This window comes from Daucus carota, chromosome 5, assembly GCF_001625215.2.
Source record: "Daucus carota subsp. sativus chromosome 5, DH1 v3.0, whole genome shotgun sequence".
Classification (NCBI taxonomy): Eukaryota; Viridiplantae; Streptophyta; class Magnoliopsida; order Apiales; family Apiaceae; genus Daucus; species Daucus carota.
This window is the reverse complement of record NC_030385.2, coordinates 44,854,070-44,869,272: the sequence shown is the minus strand read 5'-3', so window position 1 is coordinate 44,869,272 and position 15,203 is coordinate 44,854,070. Positions and strand designations below refer to the sequence as shown.

Below are 15,203 nucleotides of genomic sequence, written 5' to 3'. Positions count from 1 at the left end.
AGGAATTTGTGATGTAACGGTTATCCCACCAATAAAATTATATTGCCAATAAAATTACTCATTTTAACTTTTAAATCTCAGATAATTTAATTTACGAAGCAAAATATTTTAATTTATGAAGCAATTCTATAAGATACCTACCATGTTTCAGGATTCAAATAAATAAAAAGTTTATATTAATATTATTAGTCAAATTCATATTAATATTTAATTCAACATCTACCTTCACAAGAGTGCGAAATTTAACCGATAAAGGTTAGTAATCTATAGTCCAATCACATTGTATCGTTCACCCCTAAAATTTTCAAACTGCCCGCATCCCAAAATTTATTATTACAAACTTATTTGTTAAAAAAAGTAATAAATAAATATAGCTAAAATGAAAAAGAGGTAAAGAAATCCAACTTATTTTGTATGCGTTTTTTAGATTAGCTCATTTTTCATTGATTTTCCTATGAAATAGTGGGATTATGTATTTATCTTTGTATGCTTCCTTCCATCCATATCATTTTCTATCTTTTCATGGGAGATAATGGGTCCAACTTAGTACTTATCCGTTTTCAAAAATCGTGGGATCCAGCACATTCTCGGTATTTTCCTGAAAGGTGGTGGGATCCATATCATTCTCTATCGGTTTTAGAGGTTGTGAAATCCAACTCATATTATAACCATATTCTAATCATTTTGTATTCTTATGTGGATCCCGCACATATTGATATTATTGGCCAAATTCATATTAATATTTAATTCAACATCTACCTCACAAGATTGCGAAATCTAACTAATAAGAGTTAATACTCTATTGTCTAATGACATTGCTTGAATATAGTTCACCTCTAAATTTCTAAATTAATTTTTAACTCTCGCTCATCCCAAATTTGTTATTATAGACTTATTTGTTATAGGAATAATAAGTAGATATGAAAAAAGGTAAAGAAATCCAACTGTATCCATCGATCGGTTTTTCTATGGAATGAAATAGTGGGATTTGGTATTGTATACTTCACTCAATCCAGCTCATTTTCTATCTTTTTTTAGGATGTAACGCATCCAGATCAATCTTTATCCGTTTTTGGAGGTAGTGGAATCTAGCACACTCTGAGAGGTAGTGGGATCCAACTCAGTCTCTATCTATTTTAGAGGAGCACGTTCTTTGTATTTTTCTGAGAGGTAGTGGGATCTAACTCAGTCTTTATCTATTTTAGAGGAGCACGTTCTTTGTATGTTTTTGAGAGATAGTGGGATCCAACCCAGTCTCTATCCGTTAGTGGAATCAGCCCATTCTCTGTACTTTTGCGGGAGGTAGTGGGATCCAGCTCAGTCTCTATCCATTTAGAGGCAGTGAAATCCAGCTCATCTTATATCGGTTTAGAGGCAGTGAAATCCAGCACATTCTATATATCTTTCTAGATGGTAGTGGGATCCAGTTCGATCTCTATCCTTTTAGAGGTAGTAAAATCTAGCTTATCTTATAACCGTTTTTGTATTCTTATATGGATCTGGCTCATTTTATTCTAAATAAATAGGGATAGAAGGGAGATGATCATTTCTATTATTCTATGACCTGTCAATGGCTCAACAAAAACAAGTTGATGTTTCACTGACCCTGTCAAAGCACATTCTTTTAAACTATGGCAAAGATTCAAACCTCGTCTTCTCTCCAATTTCCATACAAGTTATTCTTGGCTTGGTTGCAGCTGGTTCGAGTGGCCAAACCCTTGATCAACTTCTCTCGTTTCTTAAAGCCAGAACTATAGATGAGCTTAACTATCTCTATTCAAGTATCGTTGATCGGGTTTCCGCCAAAGATTCCTCCTCCAGTGGTCCTTGTTTGTCCTTAGCCAATGGTGTTTGGCTTCAGAAGTCACTCACTCTCAAGCCTTCTTTCAAAGAGGTTGTTGAAACTGTGTACAAAGCGGCATGTGGTCAGGTTGATTTTAAAAGCAAGGTCAGGCACTTCGTAAAGATAGATTAACTTTAGTCCTGGAATGATAGTATTGTTTCTCTGCAGTATATATGCTGCATTTCAGAATTATACTTGGTTTGGAATTGTATTAAGCTACACAATCATTACGAAATTCTGCATACCTCTGTTTCCTGTCTTTGCTTTTTTGCTAATAACATACTCTTTTTTCAATTTATGATAAATACATACTATATTTCAAGGTCATATATGGTTTAATTGTTCCGCTCTTTTTCCAGGAGGAAGAGGCGAGAAATGTAGTGAATTCCTGGGCTGAAAAGGAGACCAAGGGCCTTATCAAAGAGCTATTTCCTGCTGGATCATTTGATAGCTTAACTAGGCTTGTTTTTGCCAACACCCTCTACTTCAAAGGAGCATGGAGTTGCGAGTTTGATGCATCCAAAACAAAACACTTTGATTTTCACCTCCTTAACGGTGACAGGGTTCAGGTTCCTTTTATGTCCAGGAATGAGGAGCGATATATCAGTGAATTCGATGGATTCAAAGTGTTGAAGCTTCCTTATCGTAATGGTGGGATCCAAAGTTCGGACAAGCATTCCTTTTCGATGTACATATATCTCCCAGATGCGAATGATGGGCTGCCAGCACTGATAGAGAAAGTTGGGTCAGAATCTGGATTCCTTGACAAATATATTCCATGGATGGCAGCCAATGGTGGAAACTTCTGGATTCCAAAATTTAAATTTGAATATGCAATTGAAGCATCAGATGCTTTACAGAGTCTTGGGCTGGTCTTGCCCTTTAAGCCACAAGATGGTTGCACCGAGATGGTGTATGATCCTAGGCCTCTCCATGTCTCAAAGATATTCCAGAAATCTTTCATTGAAATTGATGAAAGAGGCACCGAAGCTGCTGTTGCAACTGGTTCTGTTATTCAGTTATATTGTTTATTTGAGGTTGACTTCGTTGCAGATCACCCATTCTTGTTCGTCATCAGAGAGAATAATTCTGGAATTGTGCAGTTTATTGGACAAGTGCTAAATCCCTCAATTACTTGAACTGCTTGCTAGTCTCTTCTTGCTCGTGAACCTCCTTTCAGCGATCTAGATTAACTGGTGCATGCATGGTTAGCTGCTGCAGGAGTCTATAGTAGTACTCTCAGTTAGCCTGCTTTCCTATAAGTATTATAATGTTTGTGTAAGCTTTTGTTGTCCTGGTTTAGTCTCTTTGTATAGCCTGGAGTTAACCTCTTTTCAAGGGCTTAGTTTTCTCCTGGCTCCCTTCTGCTGTATCCGAATGTTAGAACTATTTCTTTTAAATTTTAAACTTAAATAATTTAATTCTTGAAACAACTCTATAAATTTTCAATAATTTTCAAAATTCAAATAAATAAGGAGTTATTGATACCAAAATACCAAAATTTGGTTATCAACATATGATTTTCTTATAATTATTATTATTATACTACAAAGAAAAAGACTTTCATATTAATCAAGATTTTGTAATACATAATCATTATCCCACCTACGCTTTAATTTTTAGAACTCAAACAATTTAGTCTAAGAAGCAACTCTAATTTGGTTATTATATAATTTTTTTTGCTTAATAATTATTATACTACTATAATAAGACATTCATACTGATTAAAATTTTGTGATATATAAATATTATCCCACCAAATGTTGCCAACAAAACTATTTATTTTAACTTTTAAAACTCAAACAATTTAATTTACGAAACAAAACAATTTAATTTACAAAATGATTTTATAAAATTCATACCATGTCTCAGGATTCAAATAAATAAAAAGTTCATGATGATATTTTTAGCCAAATTTATATTAATATTTAATTCGATATATACCTATACAAGATTGCGAAATCTAACTATGGTTAATACTCTATCGTCCATTGACATTGCTTAAATATTGTTCACTCCTAAAATTTTCAAACTGATGTTTTAACTCTCGGTCATCCCAAAATTTATTATTATAAACTTATTTGTTAGAAAAATAATAAGTAGATATAGCTAACGAAAAAAGGAGGTAAAAAATCAAACTCATTTTATATCGGTTTTTTAGATTAGATCATTCTTCATTGATTATTGTATGACATAGTGTGATTTGGTATTTATTTTTGTATGCTTCCCTCAATTCAGCTCATTTTTGTATATTATTCTAGGAGGTAATGGATCCAGCTCGGTCTCCATACATTGTTATAGTGGGACTAAGTCTCTATCCATCTTAGAGGTAGTGAAGTCCAACTCATATTAAAACCGTTATTGTATCTTTTTGTGAATTTAGCTCATATTGATATTATTAGCAAAATCCATATTAATATTTAATTCAACATCTACCTTCACAAGATCGGGGAATCTACCTGATAAGGGTTAAACTCTATTGTCCAATGACATTACTTGAATATCGATCACCCCTAAAATTTCAAACTGATGTTTTAGATCACCCCTAAAATTTCAAACTGATGTTTTAACTCTCGCTTATCCCAAAATTTGTTATTAGACTTATCCGTTAAAAGAAAATAAGTTGATATAGCTATAAAAAAAAGAGGTAAAGGAATCCAACTCATTTTGTATCCATTTTTGAGGTTTGCACATTCTTCATCGGTTTTCCTATGAAAATAGTGGGATTTGGTATTTGTTTTTGTATGCTTCCCCTTAGGGGTGAGCATCGGACGGTTTGGAGGGTCTAAACCAAACCAAATCGAAATAATCGGTTTTTCAAAATCTCAATCCAAAACCAAACCATTATGTTTAAAATCCAAACCAAACCAATCCGTTTTAGCTCGGTTTGGTTTCGGTTTAAACTGTTTTTTAATGTAAAACAAAGTTAGCAACAAAATTAAATTTTAACTTGAAAAATAAAGAATGAAAAATTCAATTTATATTTTCTATTTAATCATATTTAAAGAGGATACAACAATATATTAGCTTGATAAATAAAAAGAGATGAAAGAAAATAAAAAAAAATGTTATTCGTATACTTTTATAAAAATATATATAAAAAGAATAGAAACATAATACATACATCAAAATTAATATCATAAAATAGAATAAATAATATTTTTAAAGAAATTCTTTACTAGGATACCTTTTATATGTTTAAGATTTTACATTTCTTTGTAGATTATAATTTTATTTTTAGTATTACATTATTAGCACATGTATATTAATATTTAAATCTACACATTCGGTTCGGTTCGGATCGGATTTATCGGTCGGTTTGGAGGTAAAAACCGAAACCAAACCGAAATAAGTCGGTTTTTAAAATTTGAAACCATAACCAAACCAAACCATTATTTAACCGTTAAATTCGGTTTGGATGGATTGGATCGGCCGGTTTTGGTCGGTTTGGAGAATTTTTGCTCACCCCTGCTTCCCTCAATCAAACTCATTTTTTTTATCTCTTTCTTGAAAGTAATGCATCAAGATCATTGCCTATCCGTTTTTTGAAATAGTGGAATCCAACACATTCTATGTACTCTAGGTGGTAGTGGGATCCAACTCGTCTCTATTTGTTTTTGAGGTAATGGAATCCAACACATTTTTTATATTTTTCTAGGAGGTAGTGGGATCCAGCTTAGTCTCTATCAGCCCGTCTCTATCTATTTCTAAAGATAGTGGAATCCAGCACATTCTATGTATCTTTTTAGACGGTATTGTGATCCAGCTCAGTCTCTATCCTTTCAGAAGTAGTGAAATCCAGCTCATTTTATAACCGTTTTTGTATTTTTATATGGATTTGGCTCATTTTATTCTAAATAAATAGGGATAGAAGGGAGATGATCATTTCTATTATTCTATAACTTGTCAATGGCTCAACAAGAACAAGTTGATGTTTCACTAAACCTGTCAAAGCACATTCTTTTAAACTATGGCAAAGATTCAAACCTTGTCTTCTCTCCAATTTCCATACAAGTTATTCTTGGCTTGGTTGCAGCTGGTTCGAGTGGCCAAACCCTTGATCAACTTCTCTCTTTTCTTAAAGCCAGAACTATAGATGAGCTTAACTATCTTTATTCAAGTATCGTCGATCGGGTTTTCGCCAAAGATTCCTCCTCCAGTGGTCCTTGTTTGTCCTTAGCCAATGGTGTTTGGCTTCAGAAGTCACTCACTCTCAAGCCTTCTTTCAAAGAGGTTGTTGAAACTGTGTACAAAGCGGCATGTCGTCAGGTTGATTTTGAAAGCAAGGTGAGGGCCACTTCATACAGTATTTTTTATATTTTTTTTTTTTGACAATGCATGTTTATATACCTTACAAATTAGTATCTGTTCTAATACTTTTCGGATGAGTCAGAGTCGAACCCGGGTCTCCCGGGACAACCATTGTAAAGTGTTATTTATACGCGGCACTGGTGATGAATTTCAGGCATTTTGAATCAGGGAAATCAATATTTGGGTATTATGTGCTAAAATTCAATTGAAGAGAATAATGTGTTGAACTGAGAATTTCAGAGAACTATAAAATTAGTTTTTACCATTTTGGACAAATTCTTCTTTGGTAAGATAGATTTACTTCAGTATATATGCAGCATTTCAGAATTCTACTTGGTTTGGAATTGTATTAAGCTACACAATCTATACGAAATTCTGCATACCTCTGTTTCCTGTCTTTGTTTTTTTGCTAATAACATACTCTTGTTTCAATTTATGATAAATACAGAGTACTATTTTTCAAGGTCATATGTGGTTCGTCATTATATTTGTCATATGAATGTAGGTGATGTGATTTAATTTTTCCGCTCTTTTTCCAGGAGGAAGACGCAAGAAATGTAGTGAATTCCTGGGCCGAAAAGGAGACTAAGGGCCTTATCAAAGAGATTCTTCCTTCAGGATCAGTTGACAGCTCAACTAAGCTTGTTTTTGCCAACGCCCTCTATTTCAAAGGAGCATGGAGTTGCGAGTTTGATGCATCCAGGACAAAAGACAATGAGTTCCACCTCCTCGATGGCAGCTCAATTCAGGTCCCCTTCATGACCAGCAACAAGAAAAAGCAATTGATCAGGGTTTTCGACGGTTTCAAAGTGTTGGGGCTTCCTTATAAACAAGGTGACAAACGCCAATTTTCAATGTACATCTTTCTTCCGGATGCAAAAAATGGGTTGCCGAGATTAGTAGAGAAATTTGGTTCCGTACCTGGATTCCTGGAGCGCCATATTCCATACAAGGAAGTAGAAGTTGGCGCCTTCCGCGTTCCAAAATTTAAATTCTCATTTGAGTTTGAAGCATCTGATGTTTTAAAGGAACTAGGCCTGGTCTTGCCCTTCACCAGGAATGATGATCTTACCGAGATGGCGGATTCTCCTGTGGGTCCAAAGCTCTGTGTTTCTCGCATATTTCACAAATCCTTCATTGAAGTTAATGAACAAGGCACTGAAGCTGCTGCTGTTGCATCTGTTTCTATAGTTCTATTATGTAGAAAGTTTTATATTGACTTTGTCGCAGACCACCCATTCTTGTTCGTCATCAGAGAAAACAATACTGGAAGTGTGCAATTTATTGGACAGGTGCTTAATCCTTCAAGTACTTGAACATATGATTTTCGCAGATTCTTGAGCCTTTAGTTGTGAGTATGCAACTTTTTTCATCAGAAGCATTGTTATTGTTTTAAGTTTATCATATATTTATCATCTGAATTTTGAGATTTGAATTATGTTCTATTTATCAAAGTGTCATGATTTGGGTTGATTGTGCCTGGTTATATATATGTTTCTAAATTTTATGATATCTCTTTCAGGTTAACTATAATATGCCTGAAATATTATAATTAATGATATTGATGTGAATATGACGGGATTTGATATTTTTTGTTAAATCAAAATAAATATAAAAAATAAGTTTGTAGTTGTCAAATTCTAAAATTTTAGTTTTTGAAGAGCCTATAATCAATTTATAATTCTTAAAAATAATTATAATGGATCAAAACATAATTAAATTAATTAATAATTTATAAACAAAATTTAACTAAACGTAGTTAATTCGATTTTCAATAATCCAATTCTTTAATCTAATTGAAATCGATATCAGTCTAGATCGAAATCAAAATAAAATTTTGTTGAACCGGAAACTAAGATATTCGGTTCGATTGTTAATAATCCGACGACGATCCCATGCTCATAGATATAAAATACATTCAATTGATTCAAAGAATGATCTTTTGGAGCAAATTTTGACCCCTTTTTTTTCACAATTTAAACTATGTGGTCCACATAGATAAGCTCTTGCCTCGCAAACATTCCTCCTTTATCAGTAGCATTGTTTTCTCACTGATACTCAATTGTAAGGTTACAAGTCATATTTATCAAAAAAAAAAAAATCAAAATACTGTCATGTACGAGTGGGGAACCACAGGGGCCTCGATACCCGATTTCGAAAAATAATATATATTTTTTATTTAATCCCCATTGAATTATAAATATCACAGAAAAGAACTTATTTTGTAAAAATAATAATAAAACATATAAAAACATATTTAATAAAAATAAAATAAAAAATAATGATTTTACAAATGAAAACAAAAATTATAAAATTAAATTTAAATTTAAATAATTTAACAAAAAAAGAAAAAGAAAGAGAGAAGGACATTTAATTTAAAGAAAGTCTGATTAATAAATACATCCAGAGACACGTGCACTTACAAGTCATAATCGTAGTTCTTTTTATCTCAATATACAATCATGTACTCCCTCCGTCCCACTCAATTCTATACGGTTTTTTTTCTATACTAGCTTGCTTATAGCCCGTGCAAGGCACGGGAGCTTTTTAATTATTTATGAATTTTTTAAATATATTTTAAATGGTGTGAAAAAAATTAATTTATAAATAATAAATTAAAATTATATGTATCATGCTAAAGTATTAAATTATTTCTATCAAATTTTAAATTATTTTAAGTAGAATATGTGACGCCAACTCCTATTAGATTATATTTATAAATGTATTTTATATTAGAATTATTATAATGTGATTTAAATATTTTTCTAAAAATTTTTATGGTTCGAGATTAAAATTGATAAACACAATTTGTTTTGAATTAAGGAGATGAATCATAAACATGCAATAAGATGGTAGAATTTGTTTTGGATTAAGAAATTTTTTTTGTATTCGTTACTCACATAAATCGGATTTATTAATTTTAAAATATATTATATAAAAATAATTTTGTGACAGTGCGATTTATATGATTCTACAAATAAAATTGGTAGAACATATTTTTTTTTGAATTAAAAAAATCATAAACACGTGAAATACAGAATTTGTTTTGGATTCAGAAAAGGAATTATAAACATGCAAGTAGATATCAGTTGTCTTATGGAACAGAAGTTAATTTTGTTCTAATCTAACAGTGCTTATTTGTTCAATATACGATTCGATGGATAAAAATAATTTTGTGACGGTGCGATTTATATGGATTAAAAAAACCAAAAACACATGAAAGACATAATTTGTTTTGGATTCAGAAAAAGAATTATAAACATGCAAGTAGATGTCAGTTTCCTTATAGGACAGAATTTAATTTTGTTCTAATCTAACCGTACTTATTTGTTCAATATACGATCCAACGGATGATAAGCTTTTGGATCACAAGACCATGCGACCAAATTATCCCCTTACGCTTATTATATATAAGTATATAATGTCCCATCATTTCAATACATTCCCAAACTAGTAATTTTTTATAATATAAAACACTGCACCACTACATTCTCCCACTATCTCCATTTTATAATAATAAAAACATTATTTTCACTACTTTCCTCTATTATTTCAAATTTATTATTAAAATATATATGAGTCTCACCACTTTACCTACTTCCTATCTAACTTTACTAGTTTCTTACTTTTTTATTGGTTTCCGTGCCCGATATATAATTTATCGGTTTTTCTATGGTGTGCCCATGGGCACATGCTAAGCGCGGAAAATTTTGTGCTTGGATCATTTTGATTGGTTCCTATCTCATGATAATGGTGGATCCTCCTGCAAATACACCAACCACACCAATCAAAATCTCCCAAATACAAAAATTTCCGCGTTTAGCATGTGCCCATGGGCACACACACTAGCGAAACCGATAATTTATTGGGACAGAGGGACTAGAAAATTAAAATGAGAGGCGGAATCCTCTGTAAAAGGTTAATTTTCACGGTCAACCACAAATCTAGAAGTCAGATTTATCAAATCAGACGTGCCAAGCCGAATCTAATATCTTAGCAACCAAGTCTAGCACAACTCAACCGTGTCTCCAAACGCGTGGCGCTGTCTTATTTTATGTTAACTGCAACACACACACACACAAACTTCTCACACATTTTCTTGAAACCCCAGTTGCCAATCTCCCCTGAACTCCCTAAAAAATGGACTTAAGACAATCAATCAAGAACCAAACTGATGTCTCCCTCACACTTGCAAAACACATACTACTCAACAACAATAACAGCCACTCAAACACTGTCTTCTCCCCACTTTCTGTTCATGTAGTTCTTGGTCTGATCACAGCTGGATCATCTGCACAGACCCAAAAGCAGCTTCTGTCTTTTCTTAAAGCTGAGTCCAGTGATGATCTTAATTCTTTGTCTGGGCAGTTGGTTGATCTTGTGTTTGCTGATGGGTCTGGTTCTGGTGGGCCTTGTGTGAGTTTTGCTAATGGGGTCTGGATTGATGAGTCTCTTGCTCTTAAGCCCTTGTTTAAACAGGTGGTGAAGGGGTGTATAAGGCTGCTTCTCTTCATGTTGATTTTCAGACCAAGGTTGGTTTGGTTTTTTTCTTATACTAATTTTTCGATTTTATTTGTGTTTGCAATCATGTTTATTTATGTTGCTTGTTTGTGTTGGTTTTGATGGTGTTAGATATTTAGATTTGTATGAATTGGATGATGCTGATATTACTAATTTTTGGTAGTTGCTGTATCTTGTTTCGAGTATAAGTATAGATGGGAGGGGGACTTGGGGAGATCTGATTCTTGAACTCTTATAGCACTAGGATGCTTTTGCCCACATGGCGGATACTTCTTAATTTTCGATTAGTACATTTGAGAAATGTGTGAAAAAATTATAATTGAAGAGAGGTTGCTTTGTGGAATTAGAAATTACATGATTGGCTGATTATTCTGACTCCTATGAAGGATAAACAGACTTCAGATATGCTAACAATTGATCGGGATAAAATATTAAGCATCAGCCTATCACGACTAATGATCATGTTTTGTTTTACAGTTTTTCGATATTCAATTTAGAGATATAATATAACTAGTCAGAATGATGGAGTAAACCCAAGGTTTAATTTATTACGAGGTAGGAATGATACTGCTATATGCGTGAAGAAGTGATAATGCTGTTTACCTGATGAGATTAATGGCAACCCCTTGAAAAATATTTATTATGATATGCTGACTTGTAATAGAATTGGTTTTTATATCAAAAGTTAACTGTTGAGTGGTTGTGTGATGTGGGAGACTCTCCAGAACTGCGTCCGCCTTAGGCCTTATTGCTTCTGAATATGAGATGTTGCATCACTGAATACAGATTTCTGTACAAAGGAATTAAATGTTCTTAAATTTTACTCTTTTACTGAAAAATTGAACAATATCTACATTCATGTACCAATGTTTGTTTTTGTATTGTTTGCATCTTAACATTAATCGTCTCCCTTATGTAAAAAGAAGTTAATAATACTGTATGTAACTAACCAATATGATCCTTTGTGTGTTTGTCCCTGCTTCTTTGTAGTTTGTGTCTGTCGTTCTTTTCTTCTTTTGCAATTATAGTACTACTTAGTTTACGATGCGAAAGCTACTTGATTATTCTTTAATGACATTATTTTCCAGGGCTCTTATGGAAAATGTTATGGAGTCTGTTCTTGATTGTTATCTTTGTAGGGTAATGTTGTATGCTAGCCATTTATGTTATCCTTTAGTTGTTACTTGTTACTTTTTAATTTGTCTTATAATAAAATTATTGTTATATGACACCACAAATGGACCCCAAATTACTTTCCGTTATTCATAGATTAATGTGGAGGGCCTATTCTTTTACATGATGGTGCTGTGCTGTAGCTACTTTCTCTACGTATGCACTCTATGTGCAATCTCTTGTCTGCTTTTAATATTTATTAATAACATAGTAATAACCGTCTATAATCAGGAATCTATAATAATGGACATAAAATGACTTGTTCGATGTACAAGTTATGCTTATGTGAATCTTTCTTTGTCAAATACAATTATGCTGAAAGAGTTCCTTAAGGTCATTATTTGAATAATTTGCATTTGGTTCTAGTTGATTCTCCCCAAGATCCTCTGTTTTTGGTCCTCTATGTTTGTATCATTGTATTCATGTTCCTGTGGTGTATAGGTCGTACTGTTTATTTTAACTATGTGTATATATCTGCATACAGGCTACTGAAGTGACCAATTCAGTGAACTCGTGGGCTGAAAAGAAGACCAATGGCCTTATCAAAGAGATTCTTCCTTCTGGATCAGTTGACAGCTCAACTAGGCTTGTTTTTGCCAACGCCCTCTATTTTAAAGGAGCATGGACTGACAAGTTTGATGCATCCACTACTAAAGAGGATGAGTTTCACCTCCTCGATGGTAGCTCAATTCAAGTTCCCTTCATGACCAGCAAGAAAAAGCAATTGATCAGCGCATTTGATGGTTTCAAAGTGTTGGGGCTTCCTTATAAACAAGGAGGTGACAAACGCCAATTTTCCATGTACTTCTTTCTTCCAGATGCAAAAGATGGGTTGCCGAAATTAGTGGAGGAAGTTGGTTCAGTAGCTGGATTCCTCGAGCGCCATATTCCATACCAGAAAGTAGAAGTTGGCGACTTCCGCATTCCCAAATTCAAAATCTCATTTGGCTTCGAAGCATCGGAAGTCTTAAAGGAACTAGGGCTGGTTTTGCCCTTCTCCGGTGACGGTCTTACCAAGATGGTGGATTCTCCTATGGGTCAAAAGCTGTATGTTTCAAGCATATTCCACAAATCCTTCATCGAAGTCAACGAAGAAGGCACAGAAGCTGCTGCTGCATCAGCTGGTGTCATAAAACTGAGGTCTTTACAAATGTTCGATAAGATCGACTTTGTTGCAGACCGCCCGTTTCTCTTCCTTATCAGAGAAGACATGACCGGAGTTGTGCAGTTCATCGGACAAGTCCATAATCCTCTCACTACCTAGACATGCGTTGTAAACCTTTCTTCGAGTCATAATAATACTTGATCAACTGCTGACATTACATTTAGCCCTCTTGATGAACTTTACAGTCTTCCCAGTTATGTTTTTCTGCACCTGTCAATTCTCAACACTCTTGAGTTAGTTCAAAAGCAGCAGTTAGGATCCAGCAATAAGTCTGTTTGATACTGTATGTTTAACTACCTACCATTTGGAGTCCACATGTATTGCTTTATGTTATTCTTGTTTTTTTTTTTAAGGGAAAATAGATTTTTTTGCCACCCAACTTATTATTTGTTTAGAAACCTACCACTGAATTATAATTTTTTTCTTTTTTGCCACTAATGTTAGGTTCGGATTTTTTTTTGTCACTAATATTAGGTTCGGATTTGATTATTAACACTATGTTATTCTTTTTAGAGTTAATTGCATTTGGCACCCCTTTGATTTAAGCATGTTGCACATTGCACCTAATAGTTTTGGAATAAACACTATGCAGCCTCTTACTTTTAACCCGTAGACACTTTGCACCCTTTCCGTTATCTTCTGCCGTTACCGTTAACTTTTGCAGGGGCATTTTGGGAAATTTTATTATATTTAATTAAAATCAGACCTTTATTTAAATTTTCCAACCATCTAAACGATATTTTTCGTAAATCTATTTTTCGGTAGTCTGCAATATAATGGTGATCCGTGTCTAAATCTTTATATGTAGTACTCCATATGTGTCTTAGGTAGTTTATCTTGGAGGACGAGAGTACGGATTTTTTTACTCAGAAAAGAAATCTCAAAATTAACTTATGGAACTATATTTATAAAAAGTGGGAACCTTAAAATACGTGACAAGAGTGGTAAAGAACTATAAAGTCAAGTGATACTATATTTTTGTGGAGTCTTAAAATAATTTATAAAACTAAAATTTTTTAGGTTCTTAAAATGCCTGTTAAACTCTCGTACTTCAAGGTAAACTAGTTAGGGGACATATAGACGACTGTATATAATGTTATAGACACATATCATATCACCATAATATTGCAGACTACAATTATGTTTTTATAATGCTAAAAAAAAATTACATATTGTTAATAATCAAATCAAAACATAACGTTAGCGACAAAAAAAAAATCCAACGTTTTTTTAAGGGGAAAAAAAACCAACAATAAATTTTATTCAGAAAAAATAAAATAAAATAATTTTTGAAATTTTTTGGAGTCTCAAAATGCGTGTCCAACTCTCGTCCTCCAAGGTAAACTATCTAGGACACTACATATAAAGTTATAGACACATATCAGATCGCCATTATATTGCAGACTAACACTATATTTTAATAATGCTAAAAAAATAGTATAGTGTTAATAATCAAATCCGAACCTAACGTTAGTGTCAAAAAAAAGTCCGAACCTAACATTAGTGATAAAAAAGAAAAAATTTATAGTTCAGTGGTAGGTTTCTAAACAAATAATAAGTTGGGTGGCAAAAAAATCTATTTTCCCTTTTTTTAATATAAAGTTTATCTTACAGGTTCTATTATCTATGATCTATAGTAAATTAGGAGTATTATATACAGTGACTACTAATTTTAGGTGATTAGTCTATTTTTGTGATCAGAGTATTGACTTATTTAGGAGGGTAATAATTTAATTAAGAAACAGTTATTTGTTTAAGGCTTTAAGCCACCTACTCAGTTTTAAATCTCAACACCTGTCCTTTGTCTTCAATATTAGCGTCACTCCTCAGTCCTCACTCCTTCCGGAAAATAAAAATAATGCCTCGTGGTTCATTCGTATCTTTAACAATAGCTTTTGGAATTTGGATGATTTCCTGATTTCCTTATATAATAAAATTCCGTGTACCAAATTTAATACACAAATTTCTGTGTACCAAATTTTAAAAATTTGACTAATGATTTTATTCAAAATAATTATAAATTTTATTTTCAAAAATATGGTAAAAAATATTGCATAAATTATTTATGTAATCTCAATTGCAACTAGATTTCAACCAACGTTGAAGCCTTATATGCAGTTCTGACGGTATTTTTGAAAATATAAACATTTTTATAAATTTCTCTATTTTAACCGAGTCAAGTTGAAACAA

General features: G+C 32.8%; 2 protein-coding genes and 1 pseudogene across 2 annotated transcripts; all 3 read left to right on the top strand.

Annotated features, from left to right (window-relative positions):
- Nucleotides 1-1,533: 1,533 nt before the first annotated feature.
- LOC135146769 (serpin-ZX-like) lies at nucleotides 1,534-3,276 on the top strand. Its single transcript, XM_064094538.1, has 2 exons — nucleotides 1,534-1,948; nucleotides 2,203-3,276. Exons 1-2 carry the CDS (start codon nucleotides 1,571-1,573, stop codon nucleotides 2,980-2,982), a joined length of 1,158 nt encoding a protein of 385 aa, XP_063950608.1. The 5' UTR covers nucleotides 1,534-1,570; the 3' UTR covers nucleotides 2,983-3,276.
- A 2,446-nt stretch (nucleotides 3,277-5,722) lies between these two features.
- LOC108224023 (serpin-ZX) lies at nucleotides 5,723-7,627 on the top strand. The gene is made up of 2 exons (XM_017398543.2): nucleotides 5,723-6,130; nucleotides 6,694-7,627. Exons 1-2 carry the CDS (start codon nucleotides 5,753-5,755, stop codon nucleotides 7,468-7,470), a joined length of 1,155 nt encoding a protein of 384 aa, XP_017254032.2. The 5' UTR covers nucleotides 5,723-5,752; the 3' UTR covers nucleotides 7,471-7,627.
- Nucleotides 7,628-10,151: 2,524 nt separating this feature from the next.
- LOC108224022 (serpin-ZX-like) lies at nucleotides 10,152-13,362 on the top strand (annotated as a pseudogene).
- Nucleotides 13,363-15,203: the final 1,841 nt, after the last annotated feature.

What these genes read in the sequence shown, in the direction of transcription:
- LOC108224023 (XM_017398543.2), top strand. Translation starts at nt 5,753, where the DNA reads ATGGCTCAACAAGAACAAGTTGATGTTTCACTAAACCTGTCAAAGCAC. An exon ending in AGGTTGATTTTGAAAGCAAG is followed by an intron (nt 6,131 to 6,693) that starts GTGAGGGCCACT and finishes CTCTTTTTCCAG; the next exon opens with GAGGAAGACGCAAGAAATGT.
- LOC135146769 (XM_064094538.1), top strand. Translation starts at nt 1,571, where the DNA reads ATGGCTCAACAAAAACAAGTTGATGTTTCACTGACCCTGTCAAAGCAC. An exon ending in AGGTTGATTTTAAAAGCAAG is followed by an intron (nt 1,949 to 2,202) that starts GTCAGGCACTTC and finishes CTCTTTTTCCAG; the next exon opens with GAGGAAGAGGCGAGAAATGT.